The following is a 23,609-nucleotide window of genomic DNA, read 5'->3' as shown; positions in this document are numbered from 1 at the left end:
GTCGCCCGCGCCTAACTTGAAAGGAATCTACAGACAGCTTATACCTCTGAGCGCGCTGTTTTACCGCCGCTTCTGCGTTGAAGCGATAGACCGCTGATACGATCTCGACCGGGTGAGGTGGGTCTTCACCGCAAGAATCGGGAAACGACGACGAAGGCGGGCATCACAATGATGAAAAAAAGTAGAAAAGAATATATTCACTTCATTGGTGCATGGTTGTGACTATCCGAGTGTCGAGCGTTTGTGGTTACCACGGGGACCAGGACGGCCTTAGATAACCCATTGCGGTCTTGTGGTTGTTAATGTCTTCTTGGGGAGCCTGTGGAAGTGTCAGTGCTTTTGTAAGGTTCTGCAGTCGACGAGCTCCTGGCCTTCAGGTTTTCTTCTCTTCGTCCTTCCCTTTGTCTGCCCAGGGAATAAAGGGATGACCCTTTTTCGGGGAAGAGGGCAATTACGTCGACATGAGGACGCCCTCTTGAACGTTTCTCACACTTGACAGGTCGATCATACGGGGGCCAAGACGGCCTTAATTAACCCCTTACGGTCTTGTTGTAGTCGATGTCTTCTTGGAAAACTTCGGGAGCCTGTGAGTATCAGTTACGTCTTCAGGTTCTGCAGTCGACGAGCTCCTGCCCTTCGGGTCTTCTCTTCGTCCTTCCCTTTGTGTCTGCTGAAGGCGTAAAGGGGTGAAGCTTTTCCGTGGAAGAGGGCAATTATCTCGTCATGGGAACGCACGCCTGAACGTTTCTCAAACTTCACAAGTCGATCATAACACCGCGCACGAAGGTCATTTCCCTCGCTGCCGCTGCTGCGCTTCCTCGCACCAGCGTTTTGGCAGCGAGAGTCCGCGCTCATCGAGTGTGATGTGTTCATGGTTGCCTGTGCGCGCTGAGACCATCCTTGCTAATTCAGTTAGGCAGCGAATATTTTCAAGTTTATGCGGCCGATAAAACTACTATCCATACTTCGTATAGTTGTCCATTAATTTTCTTTCGCAATCGACGCTTCGCTTTCCGGGCGAAACTGCGACTTTTTTTAAAGCTTTCATTTCCTACTTTTCCGGAGTTGGCGTGGCTGCGGTTTGCTGGATCGGTCAGTATCTGGCCTGCTCTTGCCTTCACTCAAACAGATCACGTACTCGTGACGCCTGCGGCAGAAAGGATGTTCCACATGCGCCGCCAAGGTCTGTGAGTGGTGGCGCTGGCTAACACTCTCTGGGTTAGTTCTAGTAGTAAAACATAAATACCCCAGAAAGTGGATGGGAAAACGGCGCCGCGGTAGCTCATCCGTAAGAGCATCGCACGCGTAATGCGAAGACGTGTGATCGTTCCCCAGCTGCGGCCAGCTGTTTTTTTTTTCATACATTCTGATTAGCATTATCATTTTTATATTTCTATTGGTGTGTACAACTAATTTCCCCTATGTTGTCCTTAGTAACTTTGTTGGCTTCTCATGATATGATTATATATACAGGGAGAGAAGAGGGAGAGATAAATAAAGAGAAATTACAAATAAGCAATAAAAGAAAAAAAAAGGAGAAAATACGATGTACTCGGTGCGCTCGGATATACAATCCTCGTCCCGTGGTTGCAAAAACAATGGTTGCAGCTTCGTTCCTGCGGCTACTTTCCTCTCTCCAACGGCCCTCACTGGAATGCGCTTGTTAGCTTAGACCTGATAAGAACTAAGCAACATGTTACCTAACAGTGAAAGCCAACATTTATATTTTCTCCGTGCAGGAAGCGCCGACAAGTTCGTGGGGGAAGGAAGCTCGATAGCGCAGTAGAGGGTTCGTTAGCTTCGCAGACAAACACACAGCTCGCGTGATGTTTTGCTACGATGGCAAGGCAGACTAAAAACAAACGAAGAAAAGCAGCAAAACAAGAAACCGTGCCAGCGACATGAAGCGTCTTATCTCCATCCCATAGCGGCGCCGGTCGGGTGTTAGTTTGCTCGTTTAATCACCCTTTGCGCAGAGTGCGCCAGACTTATCTCCGAGGGAAGTTCACTAAACCCGCGTGGCGGCTTACGGCCCAAACGTTGCGTACAAGATAAATATATCTACTTGTTTCAGGAGCACACGCACTTGTCTTTTGAGATCAAGCGAGGAAAGCGGCGATCCTTTCTTGACCCAGCTGCCTGCGGAAACGTGTTTGGCACGGCGGGGTTCCCTTCAGAGCACGTTTTTCTCCTTTTGGCTGTGTTAAGGGTACGAGAGAAAGCGCAAGGGGGAGGGGGTCTATATTCTGAGTCATTATAAGGAATCAAAGAAAGCGTACCGGTCTTGTTGTTATTGCTGCATTTGATATCTTGCGTCTCTCTAGCTCACGGTCAGAAGAAAATCTTGAAGCTCGAAGAGCGTGGATGATGCCTTGCAGACATGGTGAGGTCTTCTGAAGTGCTTTTGAGTACAGAGCTTTGTATTACGTTCGCAGCCTTGTGCAAAACACACGTATTGGGTGTTGCTGGCGTGAATGAGTCTAAATTTTGTGCGCTTTTGAGGGGCCTTTGTATGCGCTCTCGGAAGCCTTTTCTTTTTTTTTCTTCTTCTTCTTCTTCTTGAGCTGTAGAAACCTTGACTGCGAGCGCAGTATATAGAGAAAGACCTATGGTGTCCTTGTGTGGAGAAGGGACCCAACTGTAGATGCCTTGTTTTTTGAAACAATTGCTGACACTCAATTTGAACAAGTTTGGTGTTTAAGTATGTTTACAGACGGCCCCTGGCGTGCATGGCTGTATCCGGGTAAAAGACTAACCACATTTTTATAGATCCAGATGTATACGCTCACCGCTATTTTTAGTGGTCTTTACGAAAGCTTGATGGCCAAAAACTACAGCATAAGAGCTCACCATAAAACAATAGGACAAAAGCTGCTAGGAAAAAAGGCTACTAGGACAAAAGCATACTAGTTTATTCTTCTCAGGAACTAAGGAGGATCAACTCATCAATTTTGCAAATGAAATACTTCACAAGATATATAACTGGTCTGTAAAAAATTCTCTCCAGTTAAACTGCTCCAAGACAAAAGCGGTCCTCTTTAGAGCGAAGTCTACGCCTTGTGATCTCACCCAATGCCTCACACTCAATGACACAAAAATAGAACTTTCCGCTACAGCAAAAACATTGGGTGTTATCTTCCATGAATTGATGCTATGGGACCACCACACCGATTACTTACGAAATAAACTTAGTAAAGCGTTAGGTATGTTGCGCAGATGCCAGAGGCTACTACCAATACCACAGAAACTTATGGTTTATAACGCACTATTTGCTTCTCACCTGCGCTATTGTAACCTGGTCTGGTCAAATAGTACTAAGAAATCATTAGGAAATTTAGTTTCAGTTCAAAAGAATGCCTTACGTGCTATTTCAGACTTACCTTACAATGGACATACGCGTGACATATTCCGGAAGTTCAAGATTTTACGTGTAGACCGCCTTTATGAGTATCAACTTATGTGTTCTTTTAAACGTGACATGATTAAGGGTACTAATCATATCATAAACATCGCGAACTTGCAGCGGAATCCTTCTTTTCGCCTAAATCGATATACGGAACACTGGGAAGTCCCGCGCCCTCGGACTAACTATGGCCTTGAAGCACTCTCGTACTGTCTTCCCTCTACACTTAACAAATATAGTCTAAATGATGTAAACATACGCCATACATCCAAGAGCACATTACTGCAAAAATTTCTGTGAATAATTAACTTTTTGGTTTGTCGGTTGAAAAGTATTTCTTTGCTATTTCTAAGTTGTCATTTCTGGTTTTCATGCATACATGTATGCGTATATGCATGTGTGTGTGTATATATATATGTATAAATGTGTGTATATATATGCGTTTGTGAATATCTATATGTTGACCTTGCCACAAGAATGTACTACGAATATCTTGCCATGTTGCTGCCTGTTGTTCATGGGGAGGTGGGACTAGTCAAGCTGCCGTTATGCAGCTTTTATCCTGCCATCCCTACCACTTTGTATATATCAGTGTACTTATGTGGTAAAAATAAACTTCTTCTTCTTCACTGTTCTTAAACAGGACAAAAGTTCACGAGCTGAATGTTTTGTGACCTGGGAATTCACCTTGAGTAAAGGTGTGTGTATATTAAAAATTTCAGAAAACAAACTAGGCATCGCTAACTTATTGAATGGTTCCAAGTTGACATTTCGATGTTTCTTATTCAGTACAGTGAATAGCTAACATACCAGCTGATATGCTTGTTTCACCATGCAGGGGAAGGACCCATGCAACGGATGGCTGCCTACCGGTCGTCTTCAAGTAGTCCTGATCTCTCACAGAAATAATTAGCACACATCAACTGAAATTAACCTAATTCCTTACACCCACTCCCTCTTCGGGCGTTAGCAAGGAAAACAAAAACCTTTGTGGCGGCATCGATGTGCCGACGTGCCAGCGACGGCTAAGTGTTCAAGACAGCGCGAGCGGAGCGAGCGCTTCAGGACAGTTTATAATGTAGTTGGTTCTTGCATTTCAACTTGGCCGCATCTTTTTCTGCACCGCCACAACTTAATACTGGGGAATCTCAAACGTCATCCTGTATGAATTCCTACGTGACGACACTTTTTGGGTGAGCTTTTCTACGAATTGAAGATGATGAGCTTACGTGCTGGTGTGTCAAAAATGGTAAGCTTTTCTCGAGGTTCTATATAAAGGCGGGTGACTGTTGTGCCTGCGCTGTTAAACCAAATCACGAGATTCGCTCCGGTGAGCATCTTGCAGGTGAGGTTTTCTCCTGCCACATGCATGGCTTTAGAGAAACCCTTATCATCACGAAAAAAGCCTGAAATGAAAATGTTTGCCCATATCCACTCAGGTAAGCTTGTTTAACTTTCTGTACCCCCTTACCCCCTGCCCAGTGCAGGGTAGCAAACTGGATATTCCGGTAAACCTATCCGGGTTTCGCATCCCATTTGTCTCTATCTCTATCTTCTTTGTTGTCTCCGTAACTAGCTGCTTTAATGAGTTCGAAATTGATAAAGTGGCAATGCGTCTACCTGTATTGCGTCAATGCTGTGCTTTGAGAAGCTGAGGGAAGGCGCAGCGGAAATAAACTTGTCACTGGGGGAATTTGGCCTCCACAGGTTCGAAAAATCTCTATTCTATCAGGACGTGCCTAGAACGTTCGAGATGAATTACAGATATATCGAAAAATATTTAAACATTTAATATTTCACTGCGTGAAAGTGTACGCATTTGAATCGCCGATCAACAGATATAAAACCACCGATCAACGCAGTTCAGGGGAGAGGATTGTGTGTTCCATAATCTTCCCCACTGGATCAGCGTACCTGAACATCCTATAGCTGTTGCCGCAGTGATGCTGCGCCTATAGTTCTTACGCAGTATGTGCGTTGCGCACGTTTGAAGTTCGCGCTCCGCATATAAGGTATATATAACGGCTTGCGCTAGACCAGTAGAGTAATACTTCACCTAAGGATAAAAAGCAAGTGCAGCCGCTTTTCCATTGAAATTACCCCTCCAAATTTGTTTCAGCTTTTTTCTCCCCCCCCCCTTTTTTTTTTGAGCGCGCGGAACAGCTGTATTTGCACTGTACATAAAAGCTGCAGCTGGAAAGCTTCAGGTCCAATTTAGCCCAATATCTCGAACGAAGTGGAGGCTTTGTACAACATAAGGACAGAAAGTACATAAAACATGGGTAATGTACCAAAATATCACTCCACATTTTTCGTCCTATTTCGACGATGCATGCGTGATTTAAAAAATAAAATTATGGGGTTTTACGTGCCAAAACCACTTTCTGATTATGAGGCACGCCGTAGTGGAGGACTCCGGAAATTTCGACCACCTGGGGTTCTTTAACGTGCACTATTAGGTTTTTTGGAGCGGTCGTACTTGAAGGGAAGACCTTAACGGGAGCCCACACACAAAGGCTCCGGAGTCGACGTCAGAGGGCTTTGTAGAACTCTCGGTACAGCATAGCCCGCGGTGTCGTCGACCGAGGGCCTCGTAGAACTGGGCGCCGTCCCGGGTGGCGCGGCGGCGCACCACATTCCAGAGCTGACCGCGCGCCACGTGGCCGCCTGTCATCCGTAGTTCTTAGAAGGCGCCTCGTCTGGGGGGCTTGGAACACGCGCAGGGGGCTGAAAGCTGGCACGTTGCCACCCCGTACGGCAATTCCTAACAGCACCTAAATCTAAGCACACGGGTGTTTTCGCATTTCGCCCCCATCTGAGCAACCACGGCGGGTGATGCATGCGAGATCGTCAGCATGAAGAGTTTCGTTCTTTCTTCTTTCGATGGTACGCATGCGATACCTTTTGGGCCAATGTGACCGGGCTAATGTCTACAACTTCTGCAAATAAAGAACAGGGCAGGGATAACGCAATTATTCCATTACAGTTATTTTCTTTTTCACCCTTTGCCACTGGTCCGAGCAGCGCTCCGCCGCCGTTCTCACTTCAGGATTGACCGGCCGTCAGCGGCGGATGATAAAAAAGTAATAGAACCGGACGAAAGGAATCCTTACATTATACTAGCCCAAGTAAAAATTGCAGTTGAAACACCTGTTAATAAATACTTCATACTTTTCATACCTTGTCAGGAGTTTCACGCGTAATATGCATAGTATACGTGTGACTGCTCGCTGCCCGAAGTCTCTGGCCATGAAGCCATGGATGGACTGCACCTTCCACTTGCACACAGCGCCCTCTTTCTCCCAAGAGGGCTAGTGGCGGAGCTGTGGACGCAGGGCTTCTCTTTCGCTCTCTTTGGCCGACAGAAGCGGATGCTGATGTCACGCTCTCCTTTGGTTGCGTGCTAAGTTCTGTGACAATCGGAGCATTGCGCAGACTACCTACACATCATCATTATCATTCTCAAAAACATTTATTGGTCTCTGCAGGATCTTTTGTTGTAGTACGTCAGGGTCTTAGACGCTCTTGACTGGGTTTAGCATGGGTGGGGCCCTTTGTCCAGGGCTCCAACGCCTCAGCTGCCCTGCGTGCACACTGCGCGAGACCAATTTGGTCCTCGCAGCGGTCGCTGGCCAGCAGTGTCTCAGCGCAGGCGTTGCAGCAGCGCCGCTAATGCCATGTTTTGCAACCGTAGGTGAGAGCGATTTCGAGAGACCTCGCAGCAGTATCTCAATGAACGGCGTAGGGCATATAGGGAGATATCCCTATGCCCCATAGGGTGCAGTGCAGAGCACCATAGGCGCAGTGGGGCATAGGAAGATATCACATCTGCGCAATCTGCGTGATCTGAAGAAGATCCCATGCCATCTGGGAGAGTACAATCTCTAAAAAAATGAAAATAAATAGTGGCCTTAATGGACACCGCTATCCTGTGCCTGCGTTTCAGTACGAACTCAAGGCTCAGTAGTAAAAACATACGAATATACTTGAAAGCTTTTCGACCGTATCCTGCTTACAATCAGCATTGCACCATATGCTCCTTCTTTTAAGGTCAGTATACGCGAGTACAAAGTCCGGAAGTTAGTCGTTGATGATGAGTCCGTACTCGCTGATGTGTCAACTCCTTCGACCGGTATCTACTTGCTTGCAAGTATTTTTAAAGCATAAGTGTTACAATTCGAATTATTGCCTCAGTACTTCCCGTTACGTTACAAAAGATGTGCCAGGGAGAAGGTCTCATCTTTCTCTCATCGAGCAGCCAGTAACCACAGGGCGCTTGCTGTGTTTTGCTTGCGCTCCGAAAATCCGCAAAACAGGGTCCTGTAATAATCCTGCGGACCCTGATTTCCCCGCAAAATTTCCAATTTTGGGGCGCTATAATACCAAGTCATCTTGATCGGTCTCTCCCTCTCTTTTCTTTTCTATCTTTTTTTCTACTTGTCTTCTTCTTCCTCTCTCTCTCTCTCTTGCCTGGAACTATTCGGCAGCCTTTGGCGATATACTGTATCTTCGAACAGACGCCTAAGACCAAGGTATATATATATATATATATATATATATATATATATATATATATATATATATATATATATATATATATATATATATATATAGTCATATCATGAATGGTGCCCCTCAGTTTCTCTTCTTCTCGTTCATATCCGTATACTTTTTTTTTTTTTGCCTGGCGATTTACCGGCTTCCTGTCCAGATCTGAAACGGAACTTGCGTGCGTCACAACAGGCAAAGTGATCGGAACAGAATCTCCAAAGAAACGATGGCTGTACGTGAAGCTCTTTTCCAGCTGCGTACCAATTTCTGTGTCCGAACATGCGTGCGGTGTAGCTAAGCGAAATTTTGCCAACCGTGCTCCTCTAGGGTGTTGCTCTCGCTTTTCATCGCTGTAGTGGTTCTTACAACCAATCTCACGCTGTTTGTATTATTGATAAGAAGCATGCTCGCAGGTTTTTCCGCGCCGAAAATTCCCGCGAGGATCTGCAGTGAATATTTTGTCTCCACAGGCACTCAGGTGAACTTTCGATCGACTTCCTCAGATTGGCACACTGGAATGAATAAGAGGTGTCCTCGAAATTCTGAACAAATGCATTAACTCTGCATCTACTGTGGTTCCTAAATCATATACATAGCCTTTATAATGTGCGAAAGCTTGGGAAAGTTGGCAACTCGTAGCAAAAAACAGGCACAGGGCCGAAGAAAACAGAAACGGCGCGCTTACTTTCAACAGTGTTTTTCGTAAAGTACATACAGGTCACGTATATACGTACATGCTCTAAAAAAATGTTATGTATCATTACTCAGTGGAGGGGCACGTCACTATTGTTGGGAGTGATAAAAAATGCCGCGGACCATGTGATGTGCGTGCTATGTCCAAATTCAAGAGACTAAGCTATGTGGATTGGTACTTTTTACGCCTGCCGATTGCTCAAGTGTGTGAAATAGCGGACTAGGTGTCGAAGGCTCGCTGCGTGGCTGCAGCGGCGAAATAATGGTTCGCTGCACGACTATGTTCCTCCTGGGCTGGCGGTGGTCCCTGTATTGATCCCGTGGCCCAAAGCGACGCTTTGAAGGTGACTCGCCGTGCACCTCGTGTGCTACAAGTGCGCGTCTGGCAACTTTGCGAAGAAGAGAGAGAGAGAGAGAGAAGAATACAGGAAGGCAGGGATGTTAACCAGTCAATAGTCTGGTTGGCTACCCTACACTGGGGGAAGGGAGAAGGGGAAGAGAAAGAAGGGAGAGAGAAGGTGTAGGTACGCGTACGGACAGCACTTCAGTTAAAGTCGCTCGAGCAAACCAGAAGTTCTGAGAAAACACAACAGTGCCTTCACTGCCTTCTGAGCCGATGATCGGTCGGGACGGTGCTCTAATATTGTCAGTTCACTCAGAGGACGATCGTCTAGTTTCCTCAATGTGTCGGACAAATACTGTCTTTGGGCTTGAAATTGAGGACAATGGCACAATATGTGGTCAATGTTCTCCTCGCATGCGCAAACATCACATGCAGGACTATCAGCCATTCCAATTAGTGCTGAGTAGGCATTCGTGAAGGCCACTCCAAGCCATAACCGACACAGAAGAGACGCTTCACGCCGGTGCACACCGGCTGGAGGTCTGAGTTGAAGTGATGGGTTTAGTCGGTGCAGTCTTGTGCGTCTTGTATGTACATTATTCCACTCTGCTAAGGAGATCGTGCGTGCCAGAATGCCAAGTTGTCTCGCGGCGTCGGTCCTTGAGAGCGGAATGGGGACGCAGTGGTCTTCTTGGTTTGACGTCCGAGCTGCTTTATCGGCGTCTTCATTACCAATGATACCGCAATGACCTGGTATCCACTGAAAAGAGATATCATGGCCTTTTTCTCCTAAGTGATGGACAAGTTCCGCGATTTCGCACGTGAGCTGATCGTGAGTTCCATGTCGGAGAAATGAATGCACACATTGCAAGGCCGGCCTGGAATCGCAGAAGACTGCCCATTTTCTAGGACTTTCAGTATTTATCACTTCAAGCGCGTCGCGGAGAGCCGCGAGCTCTGCAGCTGTAGACGTAGTGACATGGGAAGTGTTGAACCGCTTGGTTATTCTCATTGCTGGTATAACTACAGCGCCGCCGGAACTGGTTGATGTAGTTGATCCATCAGTGTAGACGTGTGTGCAGTCGCTGTATTTCTCGTACAAGAGAAATAAAGTTAGTTGCTTGAGCGCTGATGATGGCAAGTCCGACTTTTTCTGAAGTCCTGGGACTGTAAGGTTCACTTGAGTACGGCGCATACACCATGGAGGAATAGAAGGCCTTGCTGCAGGTGTGTAACCTGACCTGAAAGAGTCACGGTGCGCGAAGACAGTCGCACTGAATGTCGCGTGGGGCCTATCTACTGGGAGACTTGCTAGGTGGTGGGTAGGGTTCCGGGCGAAGTGTCTTAGGTGCACACGCATTGTTTCAATGCTAATGTGCGTTCTAATAGTGAAATCTTGAGCCACTGCAATAACTTCAGTCGTTGACGCACTCCGCGGTAGACCGAGACATATCTTGAGTGCTTGGGCTTGGATGCTTTGGATTATGTTCAGGTTAGTTCTGCAGGTGTTGGACATGACAGGTAGGCTGTATCGCAGGAATCCAATAAAGAGGACCCTGTACAGTTGCAGCATAGAGTGTATTGGCACTCCCCAGGTCTTTCCTGCAAGGAACTTAAACATATGGCAAATTCCTGTCAGGCGTTTTTTCACATAATTCACATGAGGGGTCCAGGAGAGATTTTTGTCAAGGACCACCTCTAAAAATCTGTGACTCGTGCTGTACGAGATCATGTGTCTGTCGACGGATATCACGTATGGCGACATTGATTTCCTGGTAAATGCCACCGCTGCGCACTTCTCGTATGATATATGAAGTCCTTGTTCTCGAAGGTAGGATGATGTCAAAGTAGCTGACTTTTGAAGTCGCGCGCGAAGCTGTAGTCGCGTCACAGCCGACGTCCAAATGCAAATGTCGTCGGCATAGATGGAGAGCCTAACAATGCCTGGCAGGATGTCGGTGAGTCCAATGAGTGTTAGACTGAAGAGCGTTGGGCTGAGTACTCCGCCCTGAGGCACCCCACGGTTACTGTAATGCTGGGAGGTCGGGCCATCCTCGGTAAGTACGAAAAAGGATCTCGTATGTAGATAGCTACGTATCCAAATATATACTTTGCCGCCAAGTCCTACTGCCTCTAACGCGTTCAAAATCGCTTCGTGCGTTACGTTATCGTACGCTCCTTTAACATCCAGAAACAGGGCAGCAGATAATCTTTTGCAGGACTTCTGGTGCTCGACGTACGTCACCAAGTCGATAACGTTGTCTATGGAAGAACGGCCCCGCCTGAAACCGGCCACTGCATCTGGGTATACCTGGTAATGTTCGAGGTACCATTCTAGCCGTGCTAGAACCATCCTCTCCATTAGTTTTCCGATGCAACTGGCAAGCGCAATTGGTCGGTATGATGCAATGTCTACAGGCGACTTGCCAGGCTTGAGCAGTGGAATTATGCGACTGGTCTTCCATTCTTGGGGAACCGTACCTGTCCGCCAGGAGCTGTTGAATAGGAGCAGGAGCACTTTTCGAGCCTCATCACCCAGATTACACAGGGCACGGTAGGTTATACCGTCGGGGCCTGGTGAAGATGAACGCTTGCACAAGGCCAGTGCAGCTTCGAGCTCGTCCATGGAGAAAGGACTATCCATGCGGGAGTCGCGTGAAATCGGTGAGTGGCGGAGCGTCGATGTTCCAGCGCAACTAGTTTCGCCAGCAATCCTCCTGCAGAAAGCTTCCGCTACGTCAATCTCGCTGCATTGTTGGTGAAGGGCCAAAGACTTAAAAGGGTGGCGCTGCTGAGGGGTTCCACGGAGACCACGAACAGTTCTCCATATGTGAGACAATGGTTTTCGTGGATCCAAAGATTCGCAGAATGATTTCCATCTTTGTGATGCAAGTTTGTCCATGCGACGCTGAATTTTCTTTTGAGTTCTTCTGGCCAACCTCAAGTCATTTACAGACTTCGTGCGCCTGTATCTTCGCTCTGCACGACGACGAATTGCACGAAGCTTCTCTAGCTCAATGTCGTATTCGGTGCGTGTGGACGTTCTCGGAAGTGAATGTTTCGCAGCCTCTAGGGCACCTTTTATGATGTCCTCTAGGCTAGTGGCCAAGTCATCACGACAGCCGTCTTCGACAATTGACTTGAACATTGGCCAGTCGATGCATTGTGTGACGGCGGCTAACCTGGAGTCCGTCAACCCTTCAACCCTAAGATAAGTGGGTAGGTGGTCACTTCCCCGCGTTTCAATATCCGGGAACCACCTGACCTTTCTAGTGAAGGAGCGTGAAACAAAGGTCAGGTCCAGGCAGCTACAGTAGGCAGTTCCACGTAGAAAGGTGGGGCTTCCATCATTTAACAAGCATAGTTCTTGTTCGGAGGCAAATGACACTAATCTTCTGCCTCTCGAGTTTATCTTAGAACTTCCCCAGAGATGGTGGTGGGCATTAAAATCTCCAGTAATCACCAAAGGCTGCGGAGTCGCTGTGGTGATTCGCCGTAATCTCTCGCAGTCCAACCGACTTGAGGGCGATATGTAGGCTCCAATTAATGTGAAAGTGAGCTTGCCTTTCCTCACTGTCAGACAGACGTATTGGTTTTCTTGGTCAGGCGACACTGGGTGATGGACATACGTAAGATCACGTCGCATGAATACGATGATCTTGCTGCATTCTCCGTGGGTGGCGGACATGAAACATTCATACCCGGACAGTCTGATGTTATCTGATAGGGGCTCGCAGATGACGATGACTGGGAACTTATTCGTGAACACAAACTGTCGAAAGTCCGACATGCGTGACTTCAGTCCTCTGGCGTTCCACTGAAATATCGACGCGATTCGGACTTCGTCACGAAACGACGGCTTCTGGAGAGCCATGATTTTAACCAAGAGCTGCAAGTACTGGACTCAAAGTGTCCAGCACCTGTAGTGCGCTTTGCGCAGACGAAGACTTCATGTTGGTAAGTATACCGCGAATGGCACTCATGAGCGACCGCAGAATGTTGATGACCTGGAGATCATCAGCCAGCGTCGCTTCAACAGTGGCAGAAGCCGTTGAAGCCGGTGCGTTTTGAGGTATCTTAGCAGGGAGGTGTGCCCTCGGTAGCTCAGGCCATTTTTCAGGACGGGCGAGGCTCTCCTCTTTGTTCGCTTTCCTTGTATCTGTCTTGGTGGCGCAGTGCGGAGATGCGGCAGCCCTTCTGACTGTAGCTGGCGTGTACCTATCTTCAGTTGCGGAATTTCTTGAACGTTTTCGGTGTCGATGCCGACGTCGCCGAACAGCGGTAGCAGCCTCTCGATGTGTCGAATTGTCGCGCACCATGCGTTTTAGAATCGTGAATTCCTTCCGCATCCGCGGGCAATCCTTTGATGAGGCCTTGTGAGGACCACTGCAGTTCGGGCACTTTAGAACATGTGTGCTGCAGGCGTCTTCTGAATGGGACTCAGAGCACCGCGGGCACACTACACTGTTCACGCAGACACCCTTCACGTGGCCAATCTTGCAACATTTGAAACACTGGAGGGGCTTCGGTACGAATGGTCGTACTGGATGGCGGACATGTCCTACTTTGACGTGGGAAGGAAGGCTGTCTCCTTCAAACATAATCTTCACACAGCGTGTGTTTCCCAATCTGGAAATTCTTGTAATGGAATTGCCTTCTGTCGTTGGCTTTATCAGCGTTGGCAAGTCGTCATTAGCAATGGCAACGTCGACGTCATAAATGACGCCCGCAGTACCATCGCCGCCTGTAGGGATCATTGATCGCACCTTTACGTTGTCGATATCAGTTATATTTCGTAGGTGTTGTAGGGCACTACGATGTAGCACATCAACTGCCAGGACATTTTTCCGCGGGTTTATTCGCACGTCTTTAATCTCATTTGGTGCGATTCTCTCGAGTAAGGAAGAGAGGACCTGCCTGTTGAGGAGCCGCAAATTGGTCGCCGGGTCCACGGGCATAAAGAGCACAGTGTGCGGCCAGCGCAGCGGTGCACTCTTCACGGTAGAAGCACTTGGCGACGAAGATGCCTGCAGTAGTCTTCTTTTCGCTGATCTACTCATCACGACCTGGAAGTCATCGTCCGACGAGTCGTAGCTGTCCGAACATATCTCAGTGTCCTCGCTGTCGGTATCGCTTGACGCACTTCCACGTTTCCTGGACGCTAGCCGACCTGACGGCTGCACACCAGGAAAGTCCGCGGAGATTTCTTCATCCATTACCGCAAGGAGGGAGCGGCAGCTCCCAGAAATGCAGGGAAACAAAGCGAAAAAGCGGAGACAAAAGCACAAGCGTTCTATCAAAGAATCACTTCAAAGAATCACCACTGCCCGATTAGGGTGGGGTTGGAGGGTTGGTGCCGGGCCTGCTTGGGCGGCCAGCACCAGGAAGATAACCGCGCCGCGTGCGAGCGTCCTCGCTCACTGCTTTTGCGGCAGACCGATCAGTCATTGAGGGAGCAAAGTCTGCACGAAACTTTTGATTCACCGGACAGGCCCCGTGACGGCGTCGTCGGGAGGTAAGAAAACACCGGTCACGGGACGGCAAGAAAGCTCGATCTCTGCCTTTACGGGTTTAGTTGTGCGGCTGTATTTTTTCGCTTGCCATGTTACTCTGTCAATAAACCCGATATAGGCACGTCGAACTCGGCGCCGACGCGAACACATTTAGCTGCTTGGCGTGCGCGCCTCGTGTCGGGAAAGCGGCCACGCCGGCACTGGCCACTTGGCAATCTGTGGGAGGGGGGTGCGCGTGAAGGTGTGCATCGCTGACGCAGCAATTTAGAGTGAACCTTTCTTTGCCTCTTGCTTCGAATTTTCCACTGCTGCTGCTGTCGCTGTTTTGCACGGCGTGCAAAGGCGCACGCAGCTGTCGCTGTCTTGCACCTTTGCACTAAGGTGAAACAGTCCAGATGGGAGGTCGATAGAATTGTAGAGAGGTGGTAGGGAGTGAATACAGAGAATGGGGGTACAACCAACGCAGTTACGAAACGAGCGAATAACAGGCTTGCCACTATTCGCTCGCAGCTCGCATCCATGGGGGGCGAGAGGGTGGGAGAGGGAAAAGGTGATGTAACAAGGCATGGAAACGCGACTGCTAGACACGCCAGCAGTTGCGGACAAACTGGAATTATTTAAATTCAAGGCAGGCTACGCTTTGTTTCTACTCTTTCTGAAAAATAAACACATCAAAAATTCGTCAAGCGGACAACTGACGCAGGGCGTGCAGACGCAGAGCTGCAACCCCAATTTCGCGCACTCCATTGCAGAGTAGCAAACCGGAAAGTCTTATCTGGGTGACCCACCGGCCTTCCTTCTCTTTCAATCTGTCACTCTTGGCTGGCAAAACTGTAGGGAACACGGCGGTGGTATTTCAGCGTTTATGCACTATCATTTTATGCACCTACCAGAAGGCCCAACGTATTTTTTATCGCCACTCAACGGGACCCAGCCAGCACATCCTCTGGAGCCAATGTTAGTATGGCGTCGGCAGTGGGTGGAACTATGAAGGCCTCCTGTTTCCTTAGTAATACCAGCGTTGGGTAGACCATTCTAAGACATCAACATTAGCTCGGTCCAGCCGCTCAATTGGCTGAGCCGGAATAATTAACCGGCTAACCGGCCCGCTTTGCCGTTAGTCTACTGGCAATGTCGTTGTACCTAATTGCACAATGGCCTGCAACATCTGCTCAAGTTCAACGCCATTGCAACACTGTGTTCGCGTACACAGGCCGACATTCGCCTGTCAGAGACAAGTCGGTGCTGGTTGTTGTGTGATGTACGCTGGCCGTTTCTCTTTGTCTGCCGGAGCGTACTATTTGGAATGTTTTTCAATCACGCCAACTTCAACGAGATGACAGTGGCCTTTCATGCATCTCGTTTATTATGTTATTCATCGCGTACAGATTTTTGCCGCGAGGCGTTTTATGAACGGCTGCCACTGGTTTTCCTTTATTTATTTATTTTATTTACTGATTGATCTTTTTACAATTATTTTATTTTTATTAGCCTCTCTCTCTTTCTCCCTTTTCTTCTTTTTTGAATGGGAGGGATGTGTTATTCAACCAGAAGCAACAAATGCTCAGGCCGTGTCAGCAATGGTGCTGCGCGCTGGATTTGACAAGTACGACCTCCACGCACTCACACACGTAATCTTCTCGCATCATTATTTTTTAACATTTCTTGTTCTTCAACAGTAACAATTATTACCTTTAACAGCTTAGTTCTAATATTTAAAAAAAACATTGGTGTGGCTGCTGGTTCAGCAGGAGCAGTTGCTGCAAATAATAATAATAATAATAATAATAATAATAATAATAATAATAATAATAATAATAATGTGCGTGCGATTTCTGACCACTGCCAGCAGATGTTACGGCCTGCGCTCGTAAACGCGTTATCATTTAGGTTACCTTTTTCTTTTTTTTTATTGCCAATTATATGGACATTCCAGACGCTTTCTGGTGTCGCCATGAGCTTCCGTATAAAAGTCCAAGGCAATAAAATTGTCGCCGCCCGTCGTATGCTGCATGTGCGAGTGAAAGCGCGCGAGGGGGAGCCGGCGAGAGGCGCAATCTCGCGCACGCAGGGGAAGAGAGCGGGCAAGAAGCGTGTGCCGTCTTGTGTCGCGCGCAACGCCCGGGGAAGGGGGGGGGGGGGCAGGCATAGAGAGGGGAGGGGGGTGCGTTCTACTCTGGGTAGCCCGGGAACTGCATTTTGATGTCAGCTGCGACGGGGACAGAGTCCACCCGTGCACTGTGTTTTCGCGGCTTAGTTCGCGTTGATGCGAGACTCAGCACGAAGGTCAATTCACTCGCTGCTGCTGCCGCCCTTCCTCAGTCCGGCGTTTTGACAGCGAGCTTCCGCGGTCATCGAGTCAGATGTGTTCATGTTTGCCCGTGCGCGCGTGACACCATGCTTGTTAGTTTAGTCAGTATGCCTATGTTTACAAGTTTATACGGCCGATAGAACTGCTATCCTTACTTCATATAGTTGTCCACTGGTTTGCTATCGAAATCGATGCTTCGCCCTTCGGACGAAACTGCGACCTTTTTTTTCAGGTCATTTTGGTCAGCTGTACAGAAGTAAGAAGCCTTGCGTGTAACAGGGCTGTCATCTTCAGTGTTCATTAATAGATCTCTCCAGCAAGGAATTTACTAAGTGCTTGCTTCAGCCTTTGTATTCATATGCGTATTGTATTCAAATCTGTTTTTCGCTTGGACGATCCCACTGCCAGCGACTGGCCATGAAAACCCGCAGCATGTACAGCAGCCATACGAGTGAGAAGGCGAAGTGACGTCACTGTAGCAAGAATGCATTTTTCTGCCACCGCCTTGGTGCTCGGCGGTGGCAGAATAACCCAAGGACCAGCGGCGGGATTAAAGCAGAGACCAGGGTGATCCGTAGGTTGGGGCAGACGAGGCCAGAGCGTGCCAGCGGGTGTTGGCATACAAGGATCGATCTTATACACCCTCGGTACGCGGAGGCCTGGATGACCTCCCAACCCCCCAACCAGCACGGTTTGCCCCTTTGGTGTCCTAAAGGCACCGCTAAATTTAACTTGATGATGACACGTTGTTTACACTTAGCATTTCACTCGCGGCCTCAGGCTCCGCGCGCAAACCAAGAGAATTTCTGCGAATTGCCTACAAAATTTATTTCGGGCGACTCTGCAGGCTGCCTGCAGAAATGCCACTTCCATTTTTTTAGGGCATATCGTACAGATACTTACGAGTACGGTGGCTGACACCATGACTTTTTCCCTGCACACGGTGGCACACCGCATAAATGTGAGCAGCAAAGGGGCCCTGTAACGTAAAACAATTCCAACCTATTTTATTTCAATCTTTTGACGTCAAATTTACGTAACCGCCGACGCAAGCAACGCGCGCTGAGTCGCAGCGTTGTTTGAACCGACCAATCAAATGCTCTCCTCCTTTATAGGAAGTTACTTTTGTTTGCTTTCAAAGCGAAAAGCATCGCCCACCTTGAAAAAATTTTCTCCTGTGATTGGCTGACAAGAGGCGAGTAGCATGCAGAAGTGAAGAGGGTTTCAGTGGGGCCAAGCTAGCGCGGTGAAAGCAAAAAAAAAGAATAAGTTGCCCCCCTTCCCCTTGCTCAGCTTGCGGTAGCTATTTGAAAATCTCGGTGGCGTGCAACGTTAAATATTTAATAGTTTGAGACAATTTAAGATAAAAGGCATGCGCTGTCATTGTGTTATGTTTCATGACATTTTTCTGTGGGCTGCCATTCTCAAAACTATGAAGAAGGTTGAGGAACTGGGGTTGTCGTTACTCCGGACACAGGAAGTGATCAGAAGTACACTTAACTTTTTTTTAAGTACAAGAAAATAATCTAATTTGTTCGTGATCAACTTGTGTTCAACAATGTATATTTGATATACTTTGGTGCTGGGAACCTTCACTTAATTGTTGCACCCAGCATCCACAGCAAACACAAGTAACACAGGACAAAGGCTCGTCGCGCGCGCGTGTGTGTGCGCGTGTGTGTGCGTGCGCAAAAGCGAGCTTTTGTGTTCAACCTTCCTGCAAGCGCCACTTGTTTACTGTACTAAATACAATGAAAGGAAGAGTCCTATCTCTTGTAGCGCCTTGTAATTAACATATATGCCTCGCGAGAGATTACCTCACTTCGTTTCTCTCTTTATCTGCTTTTGCGCTCGAGAGAAAACATGTTGTTGGAAATGGGCACGGTATATCGTTAGAGGGCATTGGTGCCCGCAGTCCAGCCAGGGCCTCGCTTGCAACGTGTGTATACAGGAACTTTTGTTTTTGTTTTAGTTGCACCAAATTTTTAAAGATTGTCTATGGCAGATAGCCCACTCCCAACCCTTGATCTAAATTACGCGATGATGCGGCCATTACTTCTACAAGAAATCATATTATGCAATTGAATATTTAAATAATTATGCTTATTAACTTTTGCATTAATTAATTTACGCCACAGATTTCAATCTACATATAAGCCGCTGAGTTCAAGCGGCGTATCCACTTGGAACGAATCCTCTGGACAGCACCAGTTCCTAGATAATAATTTTCAAAGTGTCCGGTGAAATGCATTGGCGTTCCAGTTACTTTAAGAAAGCGCTGTTTTTTTTTTTTTTGCATTGAAGCACGAAAGCAACTGGAACACCAATGCATTTCGACGGACACCTTGAAAATTAATATGTCGGAACTGGTGCTGTACAGAGAATTCGTTCCAAGTGGATACGCCTTGCGAACTCAACTACTATAATTCGTAGATTTAAATATGTAACGTAAATTAGCATATTTGCGTTGATTATTCAATTGAACATTTTGATTTCTCGTAGTAGTAATGGTCGCATCATCGAGTAATTATTTAGATTAAGGGTCAGAATTGTGCTATCTGCCATAGGCAATCTGTAAAAAAATTGGTGCAACTAAAAAAAAAACACCATGTACGTATATTTATACACGGTGACTTCGAAGTTTACGTGTCCGTAATTTTAACAAAAACGAGATGTCAGCTACGCAAATGTCGCTTCCGCCGGGGATTTATGAGTTTGGACGGACAGAAGTTTCGCGAACGGGAAGAGTAGGCGAGTGCATAATTAACAAAAAATGTTAATGAACTATTTAAATTTCGTGACTACGGTATATGTTCAGATCAAAAATTTGAGGGCAATCGTACTGAAAAAAAAAAAGACGCCCTTTTGTTTGACACTTCTAAAGCCCTTGGGATCCGAGGTGTTCAACATCGAATTTGGCCCACAGTACACAAATTTCTCAATCACAGGCGAGTCCGCACACTAATACAAGCCCTCCATGTTACGTAACTCAGCGAACCTGCTCTCCGCTAGCAAAAACTAGACTGGCTCCCTCCCTCTTCCCCGCAATCGGCTGCGTCACATGGGGACGTTTGTTTTTGTGTACAGATTCCCACCTCAGAAGGCGAAATCAACTAATTTAGCATTAAATTTGATCCTTAATGTCTCGGAATTCAAACCCTTTAGAAGTGTCAAGCTAAATGAAATTGGGTTCGAATATGATTATCCTTAGGTTTCTAACATAAACGTGTGCCATAATCACGAAACTTGAAAACGTAATTACCACATCTTTGTCAACTATGTGTTTGCGCAATATTGTTCGAGAGATCTGTGTCCGCCTATGCCCATAAACAGCCTGTGCCTTTGCGTAACTAGTCGAGCGCTTTTATTACTGATGCTTTAACATTGAAACCGTCGTATATGCAGGGTGTCCGAACTATCATGCACCAAGGTTCAAAAATATGCAAATGCCACGTAGCTGGACAGAACCAAGGTAAGGCTGTTTGCCGTCGCATGGAGATATTCAGATTACTTGTTGCATTTCGCCTAATTGCATAATTAGTGAGAGATTATTAAACTTCTAAACTACTATAATTAGAGGAAAAGTGTCAAAGAGGAAATTGCATATATAGCAGCATGAAAAACTCCCGATACAGATTTCTGCTGTTCAAAACGTTCTACATAAAAGTGCTTTTTTCCGAGCGGGAAAGAAGCCCGCGAATGCGCGCAAGACTGACACGCGACTGGCCACTCGAGGCACTTTGCATGTATTCGCGGGTTTCTTTCACCCTAGGAAAAACACTTTTATGCAGCACATATTCAACAACAGAAAGTACCCGTAACGTCCGTGACAGAAATGATGTTCCATATCCGCCGCCAAGGTATGTGAGTGATGGCGCTGCTAACATTCCCAGGGTAAGTTGTAGTATAGTAGCACATAAGTACCCCAGAAATGTGGATGGGAAAACGGCGCCGCGGTAGCTTCATTCGTAGAGCATCGCACGCGTAATGCGAAGACGTGGGATCGTTCCCCACCTGCAGCAAGTTGTTTTTTCATCCACTTTCAATTTCACTAATTTATCATTTCCTTAATTCAATTAGTAAGTACAAGTAACTTCCCCTGTGTTGTTCTTGGTGTCTTTGTTCGTTGGCTTCTTATGATATGATCCCTTGCACAATAAAACAATTTCATCATCATACACATGATATGATATGATATGATATGATATGATATGATATGATATGATATGTGATATGATATATATAAGCCAGGCCTGTCCCAAAATTTGGTGCAGCACCGCAAAAAAGAAAAAAAAGAAGCTCAGCTCATCTCACGAACCTTTGGATACATCAATGTGGTTACTTTCAAAATATTCGCCATTGAACACAATACACTGGTTCCACCTCTTCCTTATTGTTAGAATCACTCTTGGAAGTAATCTTCTGTCGAGCGCTTCAGCAGCGATGTCGTTTCTCTTTTGATTGTCCTCACATCACTGAAATGCCGTCTACTAGCACCAGTTTGCATTTAAGGAACCAAACAAAATATCGCAGGGAGCTAAATCCGGCGCGTAGGAACGGTGCTTCAGCACAGTGATGGAACTGCGTGTCACAAACTCACTCACTAACAATGCAGACTGCGTAGGGGCACTATCGCGGTGCAGAATCCAGCGGCCCTCTTTCAACAAATTTGGTCGCACACGGCGCACATTATCTTTCACATGCTCCAGGACGTCCATGTAGAAAGCTCCGTTGATAGTTAGAACTTCAGGTACAAATTCGCGGCGCACATTTCCATGGCAGTCACAAAGCAGGATCACCATTACTTTGATTTTTTATTTGTACTTCCGCGATTTCTTTTCTCTTTTCTTTTCTTTTCTTTCTTTCTTTTTTGCATTAGCTCAACTTTCTTTTTTCACTCCTTGCTCTGCGACTTCAGCTCGATGTGGTTAATATTCGTAAATCCGAGTTTCGTCGCTGGTGACGACCCTTTGGAAGTATTAATCGCTGTCGTGTGGAGTTATCCAATCAATGCACACATTATTTTTGTCGCAACTTTTGTGCAGCTGTCAACATTTCAAGCACCCTTGGCGCAAATCGTCGTAATTTCGAAATGTTCAGTCAAAATCCTAGTAAACTAATGACTCTCTCGTGCTTCCGATATCATTCTAACAGTCATTCGGTATTATTATTATTATTATTATTATTATTATTATTATTATTATTATTATTCAGAAAGGAGGAGGTCGAAACATAGAAATGGAAGATAGGAAGAAGGGTAAGAGAGAGCAAGATGACAAACCTCAAACTATGAAGCGGAACACACACGGTACAGGTCACACACAGTAGGGCCGGTCACAGCAGGCCGTGCACGCTGCGAAAGAATGTTGAAATAGAATAGTGTCCGTGGTCTCATCATTTGAAAACAGAAACGAGCTACAAACGTGAACCTCAGTTAGTTATGTCGTCACTACATGCACTAAAGAACGCACACGATCGATGCTTTCATCTTCGCACGAAGTTGAGAGGCGTCCTGATCTTGGCACCGTTCTCGAGTTCTTCGTGACCTGCCCGAAAACGCTGGACCCACTCCAACATGCGCATACTTTCCATAAGCCTTTTGGGACATTTGGTGAATTTCTGCAACATTCTTGCTCAACTTCAACAGCAATTTCATATTGATCCTTTGTTCTGTCAGTTCGTCAGTCTCCATTCCGACAATGAATAATGGTACATTCGACGGGTCCCTACCACGTTCCAACAGGGTTTGCATCGATGTGGAGCCCTCTCGCGATTATAGAGCCAGAGAAAGGCGGCCCCAGCCGGAAGTGATGGTTGCTCCTACAGCGATCGCCAGTAGCCACACGTGATCCAGTTTCGGTCAGAACTCGGTCGCGCCCCCCGAGGATGAAGGCGGAAGAGCTGCCGAGTGCTTTGAGATGCGATGTGTGTTACGAGCAGTGGATCTTGACCGCTCGAATGTACCATAAGAAAAATTGGTTGCACAAAAAGTGCACGCATGAAATTCTGCCCTGTCATACAGCAGTCCGGCTCGTCGTACTTTAGAGGTCGACCGGGTCCTTTCGAGTGGAGGAAACGGGACAGCGGCGCCGATACATCTTATCCCACTTTTTTGCAGACTCACTGCCAGAGCTTTTGGGACAGACCCCATATATATATATATATATATATATATATATATGGGGTCTGTCCCAAACACTCATGCTTGGAAAAACACTTCTATGTAGCACGTACTGAGAAGCAGAAAGCTGTATCTGCAGTTTTTCATGTTGCTCTACAATTTTCTCGCTGGCACTTTTAATCTAATTATCACATTTAAGAACTTGATTAATTCATTAGGACTAATTGTGTAATTAGTCGGAATGCAAGAAATAATCTGAGTGTCTCCAAGCGACGGCAAACAACGTTATCTTGGTTCTGTCCATCTACGTGTCATTTGCATAGTTTGAAAGTTTGGCTCAAGGTACGTGGGACACCCGATCATATATATATATATATATATAGTGCGCAAGTTCGGGTGCGTACGTGTGTTCATGGCAGGCTTTTTAAATAAAAACACACACACGCGCACGCGCACACATACGGGGCAGCTTCATGCCAAAAACTGCCTCCACTTCGCTTTGCAGCAAAGGGCCCCGTCCCAAGAAAGTGCGTAGCCCCGAAGAAGCGCAAGCGGCATGCAACGCGCCGAGGAAACCCGCCACCGCGAAGACGGCAGAAACCCGCTTGGCTTCAGCAAAAGCGGGTTGGCGAACGTCGAGCTGCCGTTCGGTACACCTTGCAGGGTTTGCGACC

General features: G+C 46.9%; 1 protein-coding gene across 3 annotated transcripts in view; it reads left to right on the top strand.

The window, feature by feature from the left end:
• The first annotated feature begins 5,607 nt into the window (after nucleotides 1-5,607).
• Nucleotides 5,608-23,609, top strand: part of Baldspot (elongation of very long chain fatty acids protein baldspot) — a 216,347-nt gene continuing 198,345 nt past the window's right edge. Inside the window, exons 1-2 of one of the 3 annotated variants that reach the window (XM_065432848.2) lie at nucleotides 5,643-5,685; nucleotides 20,220-20,286. In XM_065432848.2, coding sequence (XP_065288920.1) covers nucleotides 20,235-20,286 — 52 coding nt within the window. In that variant the 5' untranslated portion in view covers nucleotides 5,643-5,685; nucleotides 20,220-20,234. Of the gene's footprint in view, nucleotides 5,686-20,219; nucleotides 20,287-23,609 lie in introns of all 3 variants that reach the window. The other 2 variants (XM_065432847.2, XM_065432849.2) reach the window with 2 other exon arrangements.

Source organism: Dermacentor albipictus, chromosome 1, assembly GCF_038994185.2.
Source record: "Dermacentor albipictus isolate Rhodes 1998 colony chromosome 1, USDA_Dalb.pri_finalv2, whole genome shotgun sequence".
NCBI lineage: Eukaryota > Metazoa > Arthropoda > Arachnida > Ixodida > Ixodidae > Dermacentor > Dermacentor albipictus.
This window is presented reverse-complemented; position numbering and strand designations above follow the sequence as displayed.